General features: G+C 47.8%; 1 protein-coding gene across 1 annotated transcript; it reads right to left on the bottom strand.

The window, feature by feature from the left end:
- Positions 1-944: 944 nt before the first annotated feature.
- LOC125529262 (cytochrome b5) lies at positions 945-2,301 on the bottom strand. The gene is made up of 3 exons (XM_048693667.2): positions 2,011-2,301; positions 1,511-1,577; positions 945-1,411 (listed from the first exon to the last, which is right to left on the bottom strand). Exons 1-3 carry the CDS (start codon positions 2,095-2,097, stop codon positions 1,158-1,160), a joined length of 408 nt encoding a protein of 135 aa, XP_048549624.1. The 5' UTR covers positions 2,098-2,301; the 3' UTR covers positions 945-1,157.
- Between the last annotated feature and the right edge of the window lie 18,713 nt (positions 2,302-21,014).

The following is a 21,014-nucleotide window of genomic DNA, read 5'->3' as shown; positions in this document are numbered from 1 at the left end:
CTGTTTCCGAGCCCTCAGAAACATCATCATCTGCAACAAAGCATGATTGGCCATTGTTGAAGGGAGCCATGATATTGCTTCGGCTTGGAAGTTTCACGGTGTTGCCTCTGCCGAGTCTCAGAGATCAGTAGACATGTGCTGCCTATGGCCTGGCATATATATACCCATGAGGAGTCAAAGATGCAGTGCAATGGAAGGATCAGGGAGATGGTTCACCCGTAGCTGTTGGTTTGTTGGCTGGTTGCAGTTGCAAGCAAGCCCCAGGTTGAGAAGCTCAGCACCACCTTCCACATGTTGGTTTTTGCTCTGCCTTCAAGCAACACCATCAATTCCAAGTGATACCCCTGCATAATACTATCAGGTAAGGTGTACATTTCCAGGTGACACCTGGGGAAGGATTATACAAGGCATTGAGGCAAGCCTTATCTGCACAATGCAATGCCAAGAGGCTGTGTCGAACCCAGGTGCTAGGTTACTAAGCACAGCAGTAGCACATGATAAAATTTCTTCAACTATTACGTAGTGATGGCGAAGCAACCCCAGTTTAGAAATATCAAGAGAGGGGGCGGCAAAAGCTACCTGCTATCTTTCTGAAGTCTACTGCCCAACTATCTACACCTTGTGAGGTGACACAAGGGGAAGAAAAACGAATAGGAAAATATATGGACGAAATGCTTGCACGGGAAGCTTTCAACAAATGTCGACTCAAAAGGAGGGGCCAACAAATCCCAATTTGCATCTTGAAAGTTACAAAAGAACAAGTTACACAAAAGTCTTCAGGGTTATTCAGGAGCAAGTGAGGGATTGAAAAATCACAATATTCAGAAATAGCAGTACCGTGGCACATCCCACGAAAATAACAAAAATAGAAGCAATAATGGCACGGAAGAAATCTGCGCCAGCAGCTGCCTCAAGGCGTAAGAGGGTTTACATCACACACATGGTTCAGGTCTTGAAATGAATCTATCCATTGAATAACATATTGATAAAATAGTACCACCAATTTTGTGGACAAATATTTGACTCAAGTACCTAAGTGCTCAATACAGCAATGTGTCTTCCCCTTTGGACAGAAGTACATAATCTCTCCATCCATAACCAGCTATAAATGTGTTGGTTACCCCAAAATGGTCCTTCAATCAACCTATAACCGATCATCACTTCCTTCGAGCATACAATATAGCAAGCACGGCTGATATCCCAACTGCTGCTACCGGAATGGCCCAGTACTGCACAGCGTAAGCCGCCAGCTTGCTGGCGAAGTCCTTGTCCTGCTCTTTCCTGAAAACCTCCATCTCAGGCATGTCAGGTGTTTCGTCCAAGTCCAACTCCCCAATGAAGTAATCTTTCATCAACTCCTTGGCATCCTTGCTGTGGCCCGCATCTTCAAATTCCTCGGTGCCATCCATACCTTGAAACAGATTATCATGTATGAGCAGACAGCCTATGAGAAACTAAAATGTGCTGAACAAGAACATGAAAACAAGAGGTGAGAACTGAGAAGTAGTACCAGTCACGGCAAGCAGCACATCAGCACCCCCAGGATGGTCATCCAAATACGCGGTCACATCATAAATCTGCATTGTATTCATCAACAGGGCATGAGCTCGCCACAGAATCAGAGTAGTGGAACATATTTGCCAGGTAGTATTGTAATGCGTATCTACTCTCTGCTGACACAAATTCTATTTGATTCAAAGCCCTCAACAGAGGCATCTGCTGTGGTTGCCTTCAACAGAGGATACCCCAGCACAACTGCCCCACGAGGTGACTAGCAGGCCACGCCACTCGCAGAGACGTTCGGTTTCGATTCCTGCAGCCTTCTCACTAACAAAGCGAGCGCGGGATCTCCCAGGCATTCGGTCGAACAGGCTAAGGGCGGGGGTCGAAGCCCAACTAGCAACAACGAAACGCGTCCATACACCCTAGACCCTACCTACCTACCTACCGATGTTAGGGGCAGTATTGCTGAAGCCAGATCGGCGGCGAGGGGTATGAGGGAGGCGCTACCTTGCCGTCGACGACGATCCAGCAGTCGTCGGGGGTGTTGTGGAGGGCGGCCTCCTTCATGCTGTACAGCTTCGTCAGCGTCGGCATCTCGCTCTCGCTTTCCCAGTCCGGTCGGCTGGGGCGAGGGCGAGGGCGAGGGAATACTGCTGTACGGAGTGGGTGAATCTGCCCCGGCTTGCAGAGGAAGAAGAAGGTGGCTATCTGGATTCTGGACCAGGTATCTGGTCTTGAATCTGCCGCCGCTTGCCTTGCAGAGAAAGAAGAACTGCTATTTTTTTTTTGAGGATAAAGAAGAACTGCTTTGGGGGGATTTCGGGGAGTTCGGGGTTGGGTTTAGGCCTCGTGGGCCTAGGATAATGGATCGCACAGCCCAGTGTAACCAAAACCCCACCAAAGCCTTCTAAAAATAAAGCAACCCCACCAAATTGATGGCCTGTCTGTAGCCCACAAAGGCAGGAATTTTTATCTGTTGCTAAAAAAAGGTACTGTATGCTTTATCTGATGGGCAGGAACAGAAGGATGTTCACGAATATATAAATCTCAATTAGTCTCTTAATAATGTAATGATATAATTTACTTAAGCTCCCTATGAATATGAATGGAGCCTCCTGGTGCATCGAGGTTATTTCATGTATCCGTGGCCCCACATGTGAGGAAGTGGATCGGATGTGGGCTGCGGTTGGGCCTATTAGCATTTGAACGCGGCGCTCCTACGTTGGTCGATAGGTAATTTTTTTAAATTCGTGTTTTCCTGAATTCATGATTATTTTAGAAACTTGGAAACTTCTTTTGAAATTCACTAACATTTCTAAATTCATGAACATCTTTTATATTCGTGAAAATTTTTGTATTGCGGGTGTGTGACGCCCCGAGACCGATGTGCCAGGTGTCCTCTAGTTATTCACTGCTGTTGCCTTGTCTTTTGCTTGCGTGTTGTATCTTGTCATGTCATCATGTGCATTGCATCATCATGTTTTTCAAAACCTTGCATTAGTCCGGGTCTCCCAGTTTCGTCCGTTGTCCGTTCTGAGCCCAGACACACTTGCACGCGCCCGCGGCATGTCCGAAATATTATGTTATAAGTGGCCGGAAAATGTTCTCGGAATGGGCTGAAAGTTGGCGTGCGGTGTTGTTTTGTTGTAGGTAGGCCGCCTGCCAAGTTTCATCGCGTTCGGAGTCCGTTTGACGCCCCAACGGATAACTATAGCGGCATTTTAGCCGGTCTAACGTCGGACGTTTTCGCTCTCCGAAAACAGTCGTCGGGCCTCTCTCTTCTCTTCTCTCAGCTCGAGCCCTTCTGTACAACCCACAAGTTCCAACCTAACCTCTCTCGTCAGCCCGCGGCCCTCCTCGCGCGCGCGTCCGAAAGTTGTCCCGGACCCGACCCGGACAGTCGTTACCGTTATGTCCGGATCATCCCCAAACATCTGCAAAATATCACTGTTTCCTTATTTGGGCTACCTAAGCTATTTTTCCCCGTCCGTCCGATTACGATCGGAGGGACCTTATACCCCCCTAAACCCATCCGGCTTGCTATATATAGTAGCAACCCTAGACTAATCCCTAGATTTTAGCCCGTTTGTCCCATTGGTCCATCCGGGCCGCCACCTGATGCCCTCCTCCTCCTTGCATTCCGTGCCAAACCAACCAGATCCACTTTCTCCTCCCCTTGATCCCACCAAGTTGTTGCCGAGGCCCCGAGCAAGAGCGCTCGACCCCGTCTCCCTGCGCTGCTGTTCGCCACGCCGGCGACTTTGCCCGGTGCTCAAGCACCACCGCGCCGCCTTTTTCCCCTTCCCTTCTTTCTCCTGCCTTCTTCTCATTCTCCTCTGCTTCCCTTTCCCCGTAACTCTCTCTCTCCCTCGCCTTGGACAGGGGAACCAAAGGAAGCCGCCCCATCGCCTGGATCCATTGCTCCGTCCGGCCTCCCTCGCCTCTCCCGCGTCACCGGTGGTCGCCTCCGCCCGCTGCCATCTTCTTCCCGAAGCGTCGTCCCCGGCCTCCTCATCAGACCGGCTTCCCCGTCAAGTCCCTCGCGCGCGAGCTCGACTCCGAGCGCTCCTGAGCTGCTCTTTCCCCCGCAGGACCTCCTCCTCGCCTAGCCACTCCGGTGACCTGCAAGTCGACCTTCGCGCCCTGCCATCTCCTTCTTCCTCGCGTTCTCTCCCTCGCCTCACCTCTCTCCCTCTCTGTCTTCAGGGACACGAACCAGCAAGCCGCCAGGGGCACCCGAAGCATGGACCTCCGATGCTGACGCACCGAGCACGCCGCCGTCCGCCAAGCCTCTGCGCCGCCCTTGCCAAGCCCTTCATCGCCGGCACCTGCTCGCTCTGCTCGAAAGCAGAGGAGCTTCGCTCGTCCCGCTCGAGCGCCTTGACCCTGCCTCACTCCCGTTGACCCACGCAGCTCCACTCGACCCCGCGCCTGGTCCGCCGCCTCGCTTCGATCTGGATTTGGCCCGGCGCCGCGCCCGTTGACCTCCAGATCCACCGGGTGGGCCACCCCGCTGCAGGCCCAGCTCGCCTCACCCGGCCTACCCTCTCATCCGACCGACCTGCTTCTCCTCCAGCTGGGCCGAAGCCCATGGTGAGGCCACTCCCAGTGCCCCCTCCTGTACACGGTTGGGCTAGCAGATTCGGCCCATATTGTTTTTTTCCCGTTTTGCGATTTTCTTAATAAACCAGTGCACTGCATATTTACATATTGGACCCTATACTTCATGCATATAATAACTCTCAAACCATGTATCATATGTAAAAACTTTATATATGAAACTTGTTTAGAATTTTGTCTAGATTCATAATATCCAACTTTCATCTATGTTTAAAATGCTTAAGATGTTGTTTGTTTAAACTTGCTTAATTAACTTGCTAAAATGATTTATTTCATAACTAAATAACCGTAGCTCCATTTTAAATAAACTTTATATGTAAATGGGGTAGATTTCTGCCTAGTTTAACATGGTGGCTTCACTTTGCATGCTTAACAACTCTAAAATTGTGTTTAGGGCAGAACAGTACCAAATCTATAATATGCATATGAGGAGTTTCCGGACTTGTTGTTTTGTTGTTTCGGCCTCATTTAAACTTGCCTAGATTAGATAGTTTCATCATGCTTCCCCTCTTGCCATGTTTAACAACATTTAATATTGTTGGGTACATAAACAAGATCGAACTAAATAAGTCACGTGGTGTTTCGTCAATATGCAACAGAGTTGCATATTGAGCTCCATTTAACTTGTAGTGTTGTTTGTGCATTTTGCCATGCCATGCCCTCTTTAAACCGGACATGCATCATACTTGTTGTGCATCATGCCATGTTGTTGTGTTGGTTGTTTACTATGTTGTGTGCTTCTTTCCGGTGTTGCTTCTTCGGGTTGGTTCCGTTAACGTCGCGTTTGTGAGGACCCGTTCGTCTACGTCCGTTTGTCTTCTTCATGGACTCGTTCTTCTTCCTTGCGGGATTTCAGGCAAGATGACCATACCCTCGAAATCACTTCTATCTTTGCTTGCTTAGTTGCTCGCTCTTTTGCTATGCCTATGCTGCGATACCTACCACTTGCTTATCATGCCACCCATATTGTTGAACCAAGCCTCTAACCCACCTTGTCCTAGCAAACCGTTGTTTGGCTATGTTACCGCTTTGCTCAGCCCCTCTTATAGCGTTGTTAGTTGCAGGTGAAGATTGAAGTTTGTTCCTTGTTGGAACATGGAGATGTTGTTCCTTGTTGGAACATGTTTACTTGTTGGGATATCACAATATATCTTATTTAATTAATGCATCTATATACTTGGTAAAGGGTGGAAGGCTCGGCCTTATGCCTGGTGTTTTGTTCCACTCTTGCCGCCCTAGTTTCCGTCATATCGGTGTTATGTTCCCAGATTTTGCGTTCCTTACGCGGTTGTGTTATAATGGGAACCCCTTGACAGTTCGCTTTGAATAAAACTCCTCCAGCAAGGCCCAACCTTGGTTTTACCATTCGCCACCTAGCCTTTTTCCCTTGGGAGTCGCGCATCTCGAGGGTCATATTTATTTTAACCCCCCCGGGCCAGTGCTTGTCTAAGTGTTGGTCCAAACTAGAGCCACTTGCGGCGCCACCTCGGGGAAAATTGAGGGCTGGTTTTAACTGTACGTAGTGTTCATCCGGTGTTGCCCTGAGAACGAGATATGTGCAGCTCCTATCAGGATGTCGGCGCATCGGGCGGTCTTGCTGGACTTGTTTTACCATTGTCGAGGATGTCTTGTAACCGGGATTCTGAGTCTGATCGGGTCTTCCCGCTAGAAGGAATATCCTTCGTTGACCGTGAGAGCTTGTCATGGGCTAAGTTGGGACACCCCTACAGGGATTTGAACTTTCGAAAGCCGTGCCCGCGGTTATGGGCAGATGGGAATTTGTTAACGTCCGGTTGTAGAAAACCTGAAGTTGACCTTAATTAAAATACATCAACCGCGTGTGTTACCATGATGGTCTCTTCTCGGCGGGGTCCGGGAAGTGAACACGGTGTTGGAGTTTAGTTTGACGTAGGTTGTTCTAGGATCACTTCTTGATCATAGTTTTATCGATCGTGCCTTGCCTTCTCTTCTCGCTCTCTTTTGCGTATGTTAGCCACCATATATGCTAGTCGCTTGCTGCAGCTCCACCTCATACCTTTGTCTTACCCATAAGCTTAAATAGTCTTGATCGTGAGGGTGTGAGATTGCTGAGTCCCCGTGACTCACAGATACTTCCAAAACCAGTTTGCAGGTGCCGATGTTACCAAGCAGGGGACGCAACCAAGCTCAGGAGGAGCTCGATGAAGATCTTGTCCCTTGTGTTGTTTCGTTCTAGTCGATCAGTAGTGGAGCCCAGTTGGGGTCGATCGGGGACCTTGTCGCATTTGGGGATTCTTTTATTTTGGTTCCGTAGTCGGACCTTGATTGTATTTGGATGTCGTAATGCTTTATTCATGTATTGTGTGAAGTGGCGATTGTAAGCCAACTATGTATCTCTTTCCCTTATGTATTACATGGGTTGTGTGAAGATTACCTCACTTGCGACATTGCTTTCAATGCGGTTATGCCTCTAAGTCGTGCTTCGACACGTGGGAGATATAGCCGCATCGAGGGCGTTACAAGTTGGTAATCAGAGCCTTCCCCGACCTTAGGAGCCCCCACTGCTTGATCGTTATTAGCGGATGAGTTGAGTCTAGAAAAATGTTTTGAGTCATTTAGGAATTATATATCGGAGAGTTTAGGAATTGTTTTTACTCCCCAGTCCCTTCATCGCTCTGGTGAGGCATCCTGACGTAGAGTTTTGACTCTTCTCTTCTCAAATTTCACTAAAAAAAATTTAGGATCACGCGGGTATCTTGGAATCATTCCGATGGATTTGTGACGAGAACATTGTTCTTGGTGCCTCCTGTCATTTAGGGGTTGTGGCAGTGTCCCGGGGAGTTGAGCTCCGAGGTGTTGTCGTCACAATTTTATCGTTGCAGTTCTGGAATACCTGAGTTTAGTACGCCGACATCGAAAATCTCTTTTATGCAGTTCGTTGGTGAGATAACTTCGACGCCACCCAGTACTAGGGCGGGAGTTCGGGAGTATTGCCATAACTCGTATAACGGATGATTTTTGAAGGTTGAGGTAGATGGTTTCCGAAGTTTTTCTTGGTTATGTGTTGAAGGATGGATACAGCTGGATGTAGGATTTGCTAGTTTTGGGTGAGATATTATGCTTCCCCTGTATCCCCAACACCTGATTGCATAACCGGAAAGTTTCGGGAGTTTATAAGTGGGAATTCGAGTAGCTCGTAGGATATCTTTCCCACAGATGTATGATATGAAATTGGGGTTCGACGTCTAGTGGTCCGCCTCTTCACGGTCGGTTTTACAGTGGTCTCGTTGTGTCTTAAAGAGTCCTTGGCTATGCCGACTCGGGGACGCTTCGTATGTCATGTGCACTGCCTTGTACATGATGGTGCTGTACGATCGAGCCCGTGTAGGTCCCACCACGAAAACTTCGGACGAAATCTCTATCATATGTTTGTTCTGGCTTATTCTGCGAGCCAATCCTTTGTTTTGTTTTGAGTTGTGGTATTCGAGTTGCTTCGAAGTCAAATGTTGATGCCATACCTTGCTTAAGCGGTGTTCTCATATTTCTACGTGGATACCAATCCTTCTTGATAATCGAGATTGTCATATCAATCTTGTTCAACCGGTGTGCTTCTCTTCAAGTGGATCCGATCACTCCAACATTCGCAAGATTCAATCTCAGCTTTCTCAACGGTGTTTGTTTCATCCGTCTCCAAGTTGCCTTTGTTTTTCCCACCCTCCCACCCTTTTTCTTCAAGGATTCAGATTTCTTAATCAAGTATCCATCTTATTGATGCGAAGTCTCTCCATTCTTTTCTATCATTATTCTTACCCAGTGGTTCCCTTGAAGGTGTTCTTCTAGTTCACCATTATTCATTCTTTTCTTCTCCGATGGATCCAAGTCAAGCTTTGTTGATCATACCCCTTTTTCCTCGTTTCAAATACCTTCTCATGCCGGTGCACCTCTTAATCATCCACTTCTTGCTATTCTTTTGTTCCGTAGTGCTCAAGATATTTCGAAGATTCATGTCTCTACTCTGCTTTCGGTCAAGATCTTTCGAGGATGTTATCTCATTCAAGCCATTTAATTCAACCGGCGCAATCTATCTTGTAAATCATTCAACGGTGTTTCTTTTGAGTGGGCCCTAACCCATAGGTATTTTCCCAGGATCTTACCTGACTCCTCTTATTTTCCCGGAGCTATCCTCAAATTTCTTTTCGAAGTCTGACGTAAGAATGAGTTATCATCAGTCTAATGCCTTTCTCCAAGATCTGTCAAATTCTTTTCACCGTTGGCTCAACCACTTCTATTTTTCATTCCGGAGTGCATCAACAATTCATGGTGGTGTTTCTCATTATCTTTCTCAACATTTGAAAACTGAAGAAGAGTTTCTTTTAAATCTTGCTTCATTCTCTTCAAAGATTCGTGATTCTAGTTCGAGGCCATCCTCTCATAATTGTTTTCGATTGTGACAATTCTTTTCACCCATCCGGCGCAATTCAAGAGTCTCTTCAGTTTGATCATCCGGAGCCCATCATCTCAGATTTATTCATTCCAGCTTTCAACTCTCGTTCTCCAAATCATACCGGTGCATCATTCAAGTATTCTCTTGTCAGCTCGTGATCTCTTCATTCTCATGTATATAAATTCTCTCAAGTATCTTCGTTTATTTGCTAATTCTTCCCGGTGTTGTCCTTATCTTTTCCTCGGTCATTTTAATTCTTACGGTGGTTCGTTCAAGACTTCTCTTCCTTCGTTATCATATCAATTTATTCGTTGTTTCAACCCTACCGGTGGTTCGTTGAAGATCTTCCCAAGTTTGTGCTATATCTATCTTAATCCTTTCTACGAGAATAAGTAGTATGCCAAAATCCATTGCTTGTCATCAATTTGAATTGGTGAAGGATAAGCATAATATAATTCTTATTATTGTTTCTTCCAAGTGATTCAATTCCTTATTCCGGAGGTTCATTGAAAAATTCTTGGTTTCTTTTGCTCATCTTTCTTTTCCGGGGTACCAAGTTTCCACTTTGTCTTGTCGCGAAGCTCCATTTAAATCATCGCAAGGCTTCACCTTGTGTTTTTCAACTTCTCTTTTTTCTCGTTATCCTTTTGTTACCGGAGTTCTTCATGAAGGTTCTACATGATAGTTCATCAAGGATTTTATCCCTTCTCAAAGTTTTCATCGAGATTCTTTTCTAAGGAGATCAAGTATTCTTCATCTTGCAATCCGGAGTGCAATTCTTTCTTCCGTATCAATAGAGGTGGTATTATGTCATTCTTGATAATTTGAGTTCATGTTCCATGATTCACATGTTGTTAAGAATGAGATATTTTAAATCCATCAATCTTGCCATTGGAGTTATCTTGGGTTATATTTCACCTAAAACTTTCCCTAAGGATTGTGGCTATTTATGGTGCTTATAAATGATCCAAGTTCTTCATTTATCCTCCCGGTGAAATAAGTTTCTCGTCCCCTTGTTCTTATCAATCCAATTCTTTTTTCCGTGAGTGCCAGGTTGTCACCTCATAATTTGAGAGGTATCCCATAAGACCATATCAATCTTATTATTTTCGTTGTTGGTTTTCCAACAACTCCGTTCTAGCATTTGTTGTAAGCGTGCTCTCGTTTTTTTATTCCCTTCGTTCATTCCATTATTACTTTTGTTCCGGAGGCATTGTGATGTTGCTCTCTTCAACCCATCTTCTTGTTTTATCAGGATCATGTTCTTTTCGTGCTTATCCTTTTAACCGGAGTGTTGTGTCCTCTTTTCAAGTATCCTCTCATCTTGTCTAGTTCAATTCCTTCCATTTACAGGTGGAGTGCTGTCCAAATTATATCATTCTTATTCCTTCCCTATCTTGTTTTAACCGGAGTATTGTGCCCCTTTGTTCAAGTTCTTTTCGCCTTATCAAGCCTTGCATCTCGTTTCAACCGGAGTGCTGTCCGACTTTGTTCTTCCTCGTTCCTCTTTCCTAACGGAGTGCTTTCAATTTTGTTCATCTGCGTTGTATTCTTTTCTCGAAATGGCTTAACCTTTTCAAGGTTCTTTGGTTTCACTCGTTTCTCAAAGAAGCAACTTAGTTTTACCTCTTCTCTTTCTCTTCCGTTTGTCCCTCCGGTGCCATTCTAGATCTCGGGACGAGATCCTCTCGTAGTGGTGGAGTGTTGTGACGCCCCGAGACCGATGTGCCAGGTGTCCTCCAGTTATTCGCTGTTGTTGCCTTGTCTTTTGCTTGCGTGTTGCATCTTGTCATGTCATCATGTGCATTGCATCATCATGTTTTTCAAAACCTTGCATTAGTCCGGGTCTCCCAGTTCCGTCCGTTGTCTGTTCTGAGCCCAGACACACTTGCACGCGCCCGCGGCATGTCCGAAATATTATGTTATAAGTGGCCGGAAAATGTTCTCGGAATGGGCTGAAAGTTGGCGTGCGGTGTTGTTTTGTTGTAGGTAGGCCGCCTGCCAAGTTTCATCGCGTTCGGAGTCCGTTTGACGCCCCAACAGATAACTATAGCGGCATTTTAGCCGGTCTAACGTCGGACGTTTTCGGTCTCCGGAAACAGTCGTCGGGCCTCTCTCTCTTCTCTTCTCTCAGCTCGAGCCCTTCTGTACAGCCCACAAGTTCCAACCTAACCTCTCTCGTCAGCCCGCGGCTCTCCTCGCGCGCGCGTTCGAAAGTTGTCCCGGACCCGACCCGGACAGTCGTTACCGTTATGTCCGGATCATCCCCAAACATCTGCAAAATATCACTGTTTCCTTATTTGGGCTACCTAAGCTATTTTTCCCCGTCCATCCAATTACGATCAGAGGGACCTTATACCCCCCTAAACCCATCCGGCTTGCTATATATAGTAGCAACCCTAGACTAATCCCTAGATTTTAGCCCGTTTGTCCCATCAGTCCATCCGCGCCGCCACCTGATGCCCTCCTCCTCCTTTCATTCCGTGCCAAACCAACCAGATCCACTTTCTCCTCCCCTCGATCCCACCAAGTTGTTGCCGAGGCCCCGAGCAGGAGCGCTCGACCCCGTCTCCCTGCACTGCTGTTCGCCACGCCGGCGACTTTGCCCGGTGCTCAAGCACCACCGCGCCGCCTTTTTCCCCTTCCCTTCTTTCTCCTGCCTTCTTCTCATTCTCCTCTGCTTCCCTCTCCCCGTAACTCTCTCTCTCCCTCGCCTTGGATAGGGGAACCGAAGGAAGCCGCCCCATCGCCTGGATCCGTTGCTCCGTCCGGCCTCCCTCGCCTCTCCCGCGTCACCGGTGGTCGCCTCCGCCCGTTGCCATCTTCTTCCCGAAGCGTCGTCCCTGGACTCCTCGTCAGACCGGCTTCCCCGTCAAGTCCCTCGCGCGCGAGCTCGACTCCGAGCGCTCCTGAGCTGCTCTTCCCCCCGCAGGACCTCCTCCTCGCCTAGCCACTCCGGTGACCTGCAAGTCGACCTTCGCGCCCTGCCATCTCCTTCTTCCTCGCGTTCTCTCCCTCGCCTCACCTCTCTCCCTCTCTGTCTTCAGGGACACGAACCAGCAAGCCGCCAGGGGCACCCGAAGCATGGACCTCCGATGCCGACGCACTGAGCACGCCGCCGTCCACCAAGCCTCTGCGCCGCCCTTGCCAAGTCCTTCGTCGCCGGCACCTGCTTGCTCTGCTCGAAAGCAGAGGAGCTTCGCTCGTCCCGCTCGAGCGCCTTGACCCTGCCTCGCTCCCGTTGACCCACGCAGCTCCACTCGACCCCGCGCCTGGTCCGCCGCCTTGCTTCGATCTGGATTTGGCCCGGCGCCGCGCCCGTTGACCTCCAGATCCACCGGGTGGGCCACCCCGCTGCAGGCCCAGCTCGCCTCACCCGACCTACCCTCTCATCCGACCGGCCTGCTTCTCCTCCAGCTGGGCCGAAGCCCATGGTGAGGCCACTCCCAGTGCCCCCTCCTATACACGGTTGGGCTAGCAGATTCGGCCCATATTGGTTTTTTTTCCCGTTTTGCGATTTTCTTAATAAACTAGTGCACTGCATATTTACAGGTTGGACCCTATACTTCATGCATATAATAACTCTCAAACCATGTATCATATGTAAAAACTTTATATATGAAACTTGTTTAGAATTTTGTCTAGATTCATAATATCCAACTTTCATCTATGTTTAAAATGCTTAAGATGTTGTTTGTTTAAACTTGCTTAATTAACTTGCTAAAATGATTTATTTCATAACTAAATAACCGTAGCTCCATTTTAAATAAACTTTATATGTAAATGGGGTAGAATTCTGCCTAGTTTAACATGGTGGCTTCACTTTGCATGCTTAACAACTCTAAAATTTTGTTTAGGGCAGAACAGTATCAAATCTATAATATGCATATGAGGAGTTTCCGGACTTGTTGTTTTGTTGTTCCGGCCTCATTTAAACTTGCCTAGATTAGATAGTTTCATCATGCTTCCCCTCTTGCCATGTTTAACAACATTTAATATTGTTGGGTACATAACAAGATCGAACTAAATAAGTCACGTGGTGTTTCGTCAATATGCAACAGAGTTGCATATTGAGCTCCATTTAACTTGTAGTGTTGTTTGTGCATTTTGCCATGCCATGCCCTCTTTAAACCGGGCATGCATCATACTTGTTGTGCATCATGCCATGTTGTTGTGTTGGTTGTTTACTATGTTGTGTGCTTCTTTCCGGTGTTGCTTCTTCGGGTTGGTTCCGTTAACGTCGCGTTTGTGAGGACCCGTTCGTCTATGTCCGTTTGTCTTCTTCATGGACTTGTTCTTCTTCCTTGCGGGATTTCAGGCAAGATGACCATACCCTCGAAATCACTTCTATCTTTGCTTGCTTAGTTGCTCGCTCTTTTGCTATGCCTATGCTGCGATACCTACCACTTGCTTATCATGCCACCCATATTGTTGAACCAAGCCTCTAACCCACCTTGTCCTAGCAAACCGTTGTTTGGCTATGTTACCGCTTTGCTCAGCCCCTCTTATAGCGTTGTTAGTTGCAGGTGAAGATTGAAGTTTGTTCCTTGTTGGAACATGGAGATGTTGTTCCTTGTTGGAACATGTTTACTTGTTGGGATATCACAATATATCTTATTTAATTAATGCATCTATATACTTGGTAAAGGGTGGAAGGCTCGGCCTTATGCCTGGTGTTTTGTTCCACTCTTGCCGCCCTAGTTTCCGTCATATCGGTGTTATGTTCCCAGATTTTGCGTTCCTTACGCGGTTGTGTTATAATGGGAACCCCTTGACAGTTCGCTTTGAATAAAACTCCTCCAGCAAGGCCCAACCTTGGTTTTACCATTCGGCACCTAGCCTTTTTCCCTTGGGAGTCGCGCATCTCGAGGGTCATATTTATTTTAACCCCCCCGGGCCAGTGCTTGTCTAAGTGTTGGTCCAAACTAGAGCCACTTGCGGCGCCACCTCGGGGAAACTTGAGGGCTGGTTTTAACTGTACGTAGTGTTCATCCGGTGTTGCCCTGAGAACGAGATATGTGCAGCTCCTATCAGGATGTCGGCGCATCGGGCGGTCTTGCTGGACTTGTTTTACCATTGTCGAGGATGTCTTGTAACCGGGATTCCGAGTCTGATCGGGTCTTCCCGCTAGAAGGAATATCCTTCGTTGACCGTGAGAGCTTGTCATGGGCTAAGTTGGGACACCCCTGCAGGGATTTGAACTTTCGAAAGCCGTGCCCGCGGTTATGGGCAGATGGGAATTTGTTAACGTCCGGTTGTAGAAAACCTGAAGTTGACCTTAATTAAAATACATCAACCGCGTGTGTTACCGTGATGGTCTCTTCTCGGCGGGGTCCGGGAAGTGAACACGGTGTTGGAGTTTAGTTTGACGTAGGTTGTTCTAGGATCACTTCTTGATCATAGTTTTATCGATCGTGCCTTGCCTTCTCTTCTCGCTCTCTTTTGCGTATGTTAGCCACCATATATGCTAGTCGCTTGCTGCAGCTCCACCTCATACCTTTGCCTTACCCATAAGCCTAAATAGTCTTGATCACGAGGGTGTGAGATTGCTGAGTCCCCGTGACTCACAGATACTTCCAAAACCAGTTTGTAGGTGCCGATGTTACCGAGCAGGGGACGCAACCAAGCTCAGGAGGAGCTCGATGAAGATCTTGTCCCTTGTGTTGTTTCGTTCTAGTCGATCAGTAGTGGAGCCCAGTTGGGGTCGATCGGGGACCTTGTCGCATTTGGGGATTCTTCTTTTATTTTGGTTCCATAGTCGGACCTTGATTGTATTTGGATGTTGTAATGCTTTACTCATGTATTGTGTGAAGTGGCGATTGTAAGCCAACTATGTATCTCTTTCCCTTATGTATTACATGGGTTGTGTGAAGATTACCTCACTTGCGACATTGCTTTCAATGCGGTTATGCCTCTAAGTCGTGCTTCAACACGTGGGAGATATAGCCGCATCGAGGGCATTACAGGGGAATGGGTGAACTATTCAAACGTTACTGCTCCTCCATGCTCAGGTACAACATTCTCACCCTGAAACTGAAATCCTTGATCGTAGATACATTCGGGACGCTCATCTTCTATGATCATATTATGCATGACCACACAAGCAGTCATCACCTTTCACAGCTTCTTCGTACTTCAAGTCCTAGCAGGATACCGAACGATGCCCCATCGAGATTGCAAAAACACCAAAGGCACGCTCGACGTCCTTCCTAGCACTCTCTTGCTCTTGTGCAAATCTTTTCCTCTTCTCTCCAACAGGGTTGGGGATTGTCTTCACAATAGTGGTCCACTGAGGGTAGATACCGTCACCTAGGTAGTATTCTTTGTCGTAGTTGTGGCCATTGAGGGTAACATTCACCGGCGGATTATTGCCTTCGGCAAGCCTTGCAAACATCGGCGAGCGTTGAAGCAGTTTGATATCATTGTGTGATCCGGCCATGCCAAAAAAAGAGTGCCAGATCCAGAGATCTTGTGAGGCCACAACCTCAAGTATGACAGTGCAAGCCCTGACATGGCCCTTATACCGCCCCTACCAAGCAGAAGAGCAGTTCTTCCACTCCCAGTGCATGCAGTGTATGCTGCCAAGCATCCCTGGGAAGCCCTTGCTGGCATTCATCACCAACAAGCAGGCTGTATCTTGAGGAGTCGGCTTTCTCAAGTACTCAGGGCCAAACACAATAATCACAACCTTGCAGAATTTTTACATGGAGTCTTGGCATGTAGACTCGCTCATACAGACGTACTCATCAATGAGATCACCCGGCACTCCGTATGCAAGTATCCGAACGGCTACAGTGCATTTCTGATAAGATGAGAAGCCAATCTTTACAAGGGCATCCTCCTTGCACTCGACATAGTCATCGTATCCAATCACCCCCTCTCTAATACGGTTGAAAAGATGCCTACTCATACAAAAACGAAGCCGGAATTTCTGATGTTTGAACAGCGGGTTGGTTGTGTCAAAGTAGTCCTTCCAAAGAAGGAAATGGCCGCTCTCTCAGTTGCGATTCCACGCCGGAAGGTGCCCCGGGATGGAGCCACGGAACAACGACCGCTGGCTATTAAGGTGGTGATGGACCAACACGGCAGCCAAGATCTCCTCACCATCGGACGAGGAATCGCCGGAGTCGCAAAGGAAATTATGGAAAAGAACTCGTCGGCGAGTCCATTTTGTACCTTGGCAAACTGTCGAACAGTTTGCGGACGTCAACGAAGGAGCCGGCCGTCGAAGGGAGGCGTGCCTCCCTTGGACCAGGCGGTTGGCCTGGATGCATCCGACGAGCTTGTCGGCGTCAGGACGAAGGACCTGGCCGGGGCGGCGAGGCGGCTTCCTGCTCGCGGCGGCGTCGGGAGAGGTGGGTGTGGGAAGCTTCGGTGCCCCGACAGCGAGACGGTGGTGGCGGCGACGTGGGAGGTGGCGGCATTGGGGGAAGATGTGTCGGCACCGGCTGCTGGCAGAGGCACCGAAAAATGGACGGCGGCGACGACGCGGCGGAGGCGGGCGAGGGTTTACTGTCGATCTTGGGGTGAGAGAGGATGACCAATGTGTCACCGACTAGCGGGCCAGGGGGAGGAGTAGGCGGACGCCGCGCGCGTCCATTTTATTATTAAAGTTGCTCTTAGGTTCATAAACAAATGCAGGAGACTAGTTCATTTTACGGATCATGGCACAATCACGTGGCCCAAAAAATCCGGGTGCCCCACCCCCTGCGTGCAACATCCCATAAATCGCCTCCCTTTGATCATCTGAGTGCATTTGACTTAGTCAAGCCGGCATTGTGCGTCTAAACCTTTTAGGCCTCTTTTGGTCACAGGGTAGGAAAATTATAGAAATAGAAAAGTCATAAAAAATGAGATGACATGCATTTTAAATTTTATGAGTAAGAATAGAAAAGAAGGTGTCATTTGTTTTCACGTCATAGGATTTTTTCCATTGAGTTTAGACTAATATTTATTTTCCTATGAAATGTGAAGAATAGGAAGATTCCTTTCATAGAAATAGGGTTCCATTCCTACAAACCAAAGAGCTTTATAGGAATTTTTCTTTTAAAAATCCTACCCTACGAAATTCCTACAAAATTCCTCCAAACCAAAGGAGGCTTTAGTAGTCATCACCCATTGTAATCTTTCTACATGGTGTGGCTCCATGCTCTCTCGCGGCGAGCACCACGTCCTTTGTGCTATGCTCATCCATCTTCTCGTGACGATGGCCTTGAACAAGGGCATCCTCGGCCTGGTCAGTAAGATTATCCGCAACTTCTTATAGATCGGGCGCAAGGACGCCCGCGGCGGTCAATGCCTCGTCATGTGGCCTAGAGTGTGCCTACCGCTCTCTTATGGCGGCCTCGGGGTTTATGAATTTCATTGTGCCGGTATACTGCTCCGTTTTCGTTGGCTATGGCTTCAGCGCACAGACGCGGCTAGACCTTAGCAACACCTGCATCTTCCCTTTGACCCCAAGGCCAACACAATGTTTCACACGTCCATCACCTAGGCCATCGGAATGGTCTGTTGTGTAGATATTGGATTGACCCTTGGATCAATGGGCGCACCGCGACGGAAATTGCACCCCTTGTCTACGATCTCGTCCCGCGGCGACGTCGCAAGAATCGACTGGTGCACGACGGCATGCACTACCGGGCGTGGGTCCAGGACATCCAGGGCGGCCTTGGCCCCATGCCCTTGCTGCAATACGTCGAGCTATGGCGTCAGGTGCGGCTCATTCAATTGTCCGACTTTCCCGATAAGATTCGTTGGCGCTGGACCAAGTCTGGTCAATACTCGTCCAAGTCTTGCTATGAGTAGATGTTCGCCGGCTCCATCCGCAGCTCCCACTGGCGCCCCATCTGGAAATCATGGGGGCCACTCCGGGTGAAGGTCTTCCTTTGGCTCGCTCTCCTTGATAGGTGTTGGATGGCGGCTAGGCTTGCGCAACACAACCTTTTGCACGCCGAATCGTGTCTACTTTATGACCAAGACCTGGAATGCATCCAATACATCCTCACTCGCCGCCCACTCTCGCGGCAAATCTGGTTTGATTTGCTCTGGTGGTGTCGGCTACCTATTTAGCCGTCGGGCCCTGGAGCAGATCTCATCTGCTGGTGGGAGCAGTCCCGCGCCCTTCTGCCTGCGAGTGCCCGTAAAGGCTTCAACTCTTTCGTTTTGCTCATGACATGGGAGCTTTGGAAGCACAGAATCGGTTGCGTCTTCGATGGACTTCGCCCCTTCGTTAGCAGCCTCGCCGAGACCATCCGACAGGAGGATTTGCTTTGGGCTTGTGCCAGAGCCAACGGGTTGCACAATATTGTAGGCATATGTTGATTCCCCATCTCTTGGGTTGAGCAGCCCCGTTTCGTTCTTGCTGCTCAGGTATTGCACTTAATATCGTCTTATCGTGTACGTCCCAAAGTGTAATACCCGACCTTGTATTCTCTTCTACCTATCAATGAATGACACATAAACTTTACGTAATCGCGAAAAAATGTAATCTTATTAGTAGTACTAGTGGAGCGATTTTCACAAGGAGAACAACCAAATCATATGCATGTCACACACCAACAAAAGGAGCTTATACCAGACCCGTATGTTGTAACTTATGGCTAATCGACAGTGGAAACACGTTCCTTTTTCTTTCTCCTATTGTTTATTGAAAACATCTACATCAATAACAAACAAATAATACACATACAAACACTACACACCCATACACAATCACTTGACTCGAACCCCTAAATTGATACACATATTCGTGCGTATTTGAGAAAAGAAAATCACCTAATTAAAGATCGGTGAAGTTACTACGGTCACCTTGTTAATGATGGGACTGTTGCCTCCGGTGCCAAATCACCCGGTTCCATAACTGGAAAAATATGCTAATTCCAAGCAATAACCTGCTTTTAGTTACACACAGAGCGTCGAGAACCTAGTGTTTGATCCTCAGGCTGAGGGTATAATCACTCTTCTAAATCCTAACCGCTCGAGCTTTACAAATCTGCCGTGTTTTTCTTATCACGCGACCTCTTGATTGCCGAGTTCTAGCGGTAATGATTCCTTCATCTCCACCATACGGTGAATGACTGCCAGCAAGCATGTCAAGCATACCGTGCACGCATCTCTGGACGAATTTTCGTGTTTTGACTCTTTTCTGAAACCTATTCGAGATTTGACCCTAGTTTGAATTTTTTTTGAGATCTGACCCTTTTGCTACCGCCAGAGTCCATGACGGTAGGGTCTAACAGCGTAGCGCCAGGGACTTTGGCGGTAGGAAACATCGCTACCGTCAACCGGGCTGGCGGTAGCCTGCACAACCCTATCGTCAATGTGCTTGGCGGTAGGCACGAGCACGTATTGTGTTCAATACTTAGAAGTTTTTTGGCGGTAGGGCATGCAACCCTACCGCCAGGGACCTTGGCGGTAGGCTGTTATACCCTACCGTCATGGTCCCTACCGGTAGCAAAAGGGTCAGATCTTGAATTTTTTTCAAACTAGGGTCAAATCTTGAATATGTTTCGGAAAAGGGTCGAAACACGAAATTTTGCCGCATCCCTTCATGCAATGAAGTTTGTACTACGTACGTGCGTCTATACTCAGGAGGAGTAACTTTTACTTAACATTTGAAGTACGTAAATAGTGAACTCACGCAAGATGGTACAGACTACAGAGTTTGGCCTCAGCACTCAGGTTTCAGCTTTGATCTGCACCAGCGCTGAGCCCAGAGGCAATTCCGATGCCGCTTGCTATTACTGAGACCTGCCACAGTGCCACGTTTCGAGCACCCGAGCCGGAGAGCGCGGTACGGCGGAGGCCACGGCATGGCGAAAAAATCGGGAAGCGCGGCAAGGACGCACGGAAGGACGGACGGGCGCAAACCAGGCCGAGCTGCTGCAGCGGCGTCGGTGGGGACTGGGGATGGGAAAGAAAGCAATAGTGAAGGTGACCGGCGCCGGACGGACTGACGGATGGATGGAGAAAGCCGGCCGGACGGTTCGATGGAGACGGCCATGATGAGGACGATGAACTGCAGAAATGGGCACGCGAGGCCGGCCGCGCCGAGGCCCGACATGTCGCTCCCTGCACGGCGGATACGCCTCCTCGCCTTTTCTGGCGCCTCCCTACAGCGTCTACTCTGCGGTTTCCTTTCCTTTCCGGTAGGCAATATGTGCGTGGCTATGTGCGTCCTCTTTGCTGTTGATCTGGTGGGCTAGCTCTTGCTTTTTTTATCATTGGAAAATTGCCCGTGTGTTGCAAGATATACAACGTCAAATTTTGTCATTGCAGCCAAAATGTGCAAGGAAGAAAACATGAAAATATTACCACACCCGTATGGCGCTGACGTTCCGAACGAATCGGTCGCCGGTATCGATCGAACGAATACGTTCGGGCTACAAACCAGTTCCGAGGGAACGATTCTTGTGTTGGCCCATCCTGTTCGCTGTCGCTATTTTTCCTGGCTTATCTTGCACAGACCCAGCCGGCCCAAACTGAAAAAAAACAGGTACAACCCAGTTGCCTAGTGTTGCATAAAAAATGTCCAAAACCAAAAAACCAATAAGAAAGATATAAAACACAGAAAAAGACTTACAATGGTTTTGTTCACACAAACTTTGCACGCTCAAAAAAGTAAATTTTCCAAAGTAACCAAAATTAAATATCTGATTTTTCCGTGTTAAAAATATATTTTAATGCTTTAAAAATTTGCCATATGTGTAGATTAAAAAATTCATACAGATGCATATTTGACATATTTTTTTCTAAAAATTGCCATGCTTTGGTAGAATAGTGCTTTGAAACTGACATGTGACCGTAAGAGAAAAAGTTGCCATGTGTGTAACACAAGAATCTTATAGTTGCCATGAGAGCATTAATTTTTTTGAACAATTTGCCATGTTTAAAAAAATGTTTTGAAAGATCTAAATTTGCCATACTTAGAAACAAAAAAATGAATTTGCCATGTGACCATGAGAAAATA

The sequence above is a fragment of the Triticum urartu genome, chromosome 5A (genome assembly GCF_056163025.1).
Source record: "Triticum urartu cultivar PI428250 chromosome 5A, HENAU_Tu73, whole genome shotgun sequence".
NCBI classification, from domain to species: Eukaryota; Viridiplantae; Streptophyta; class Magnoliopsida; order Poales; family Poaceae; genus Triticum; species Triticum urartu.
Note: the sequence above shows the minus strand (reverse complement) of the source record. Positions and strands in the feature narration are given on the sequence as shown.

What these genes read in the sequence shown, in the direction of transcription:
- LOC125529262 (XM_048693667.2), bottom strand. Translation starts at nt 2,097, where the DNA reads ATGCCGACGCTGACGAAGCTGTACAGCATGAAGGAGGCCGCCCTCCAC. An exon ending in GGATCGTCGTCGACGGCAAG is followed by an intron (nt 1,578 to 2,010) that starts GTAGCGCCTCCC and finishes AATACAATGCAG; the next exon opens with ATTTATGATGTGACCGCGTA. An exon ending in TGTGCTGCTTGCCGTGACTG is followed by an intron (nt 1,412 to 1,510) that starts GTACTACTTCTC and finishes ATCTGTTTCAAG; the next exon opens with GTATGGATGGCACCGAGGAA.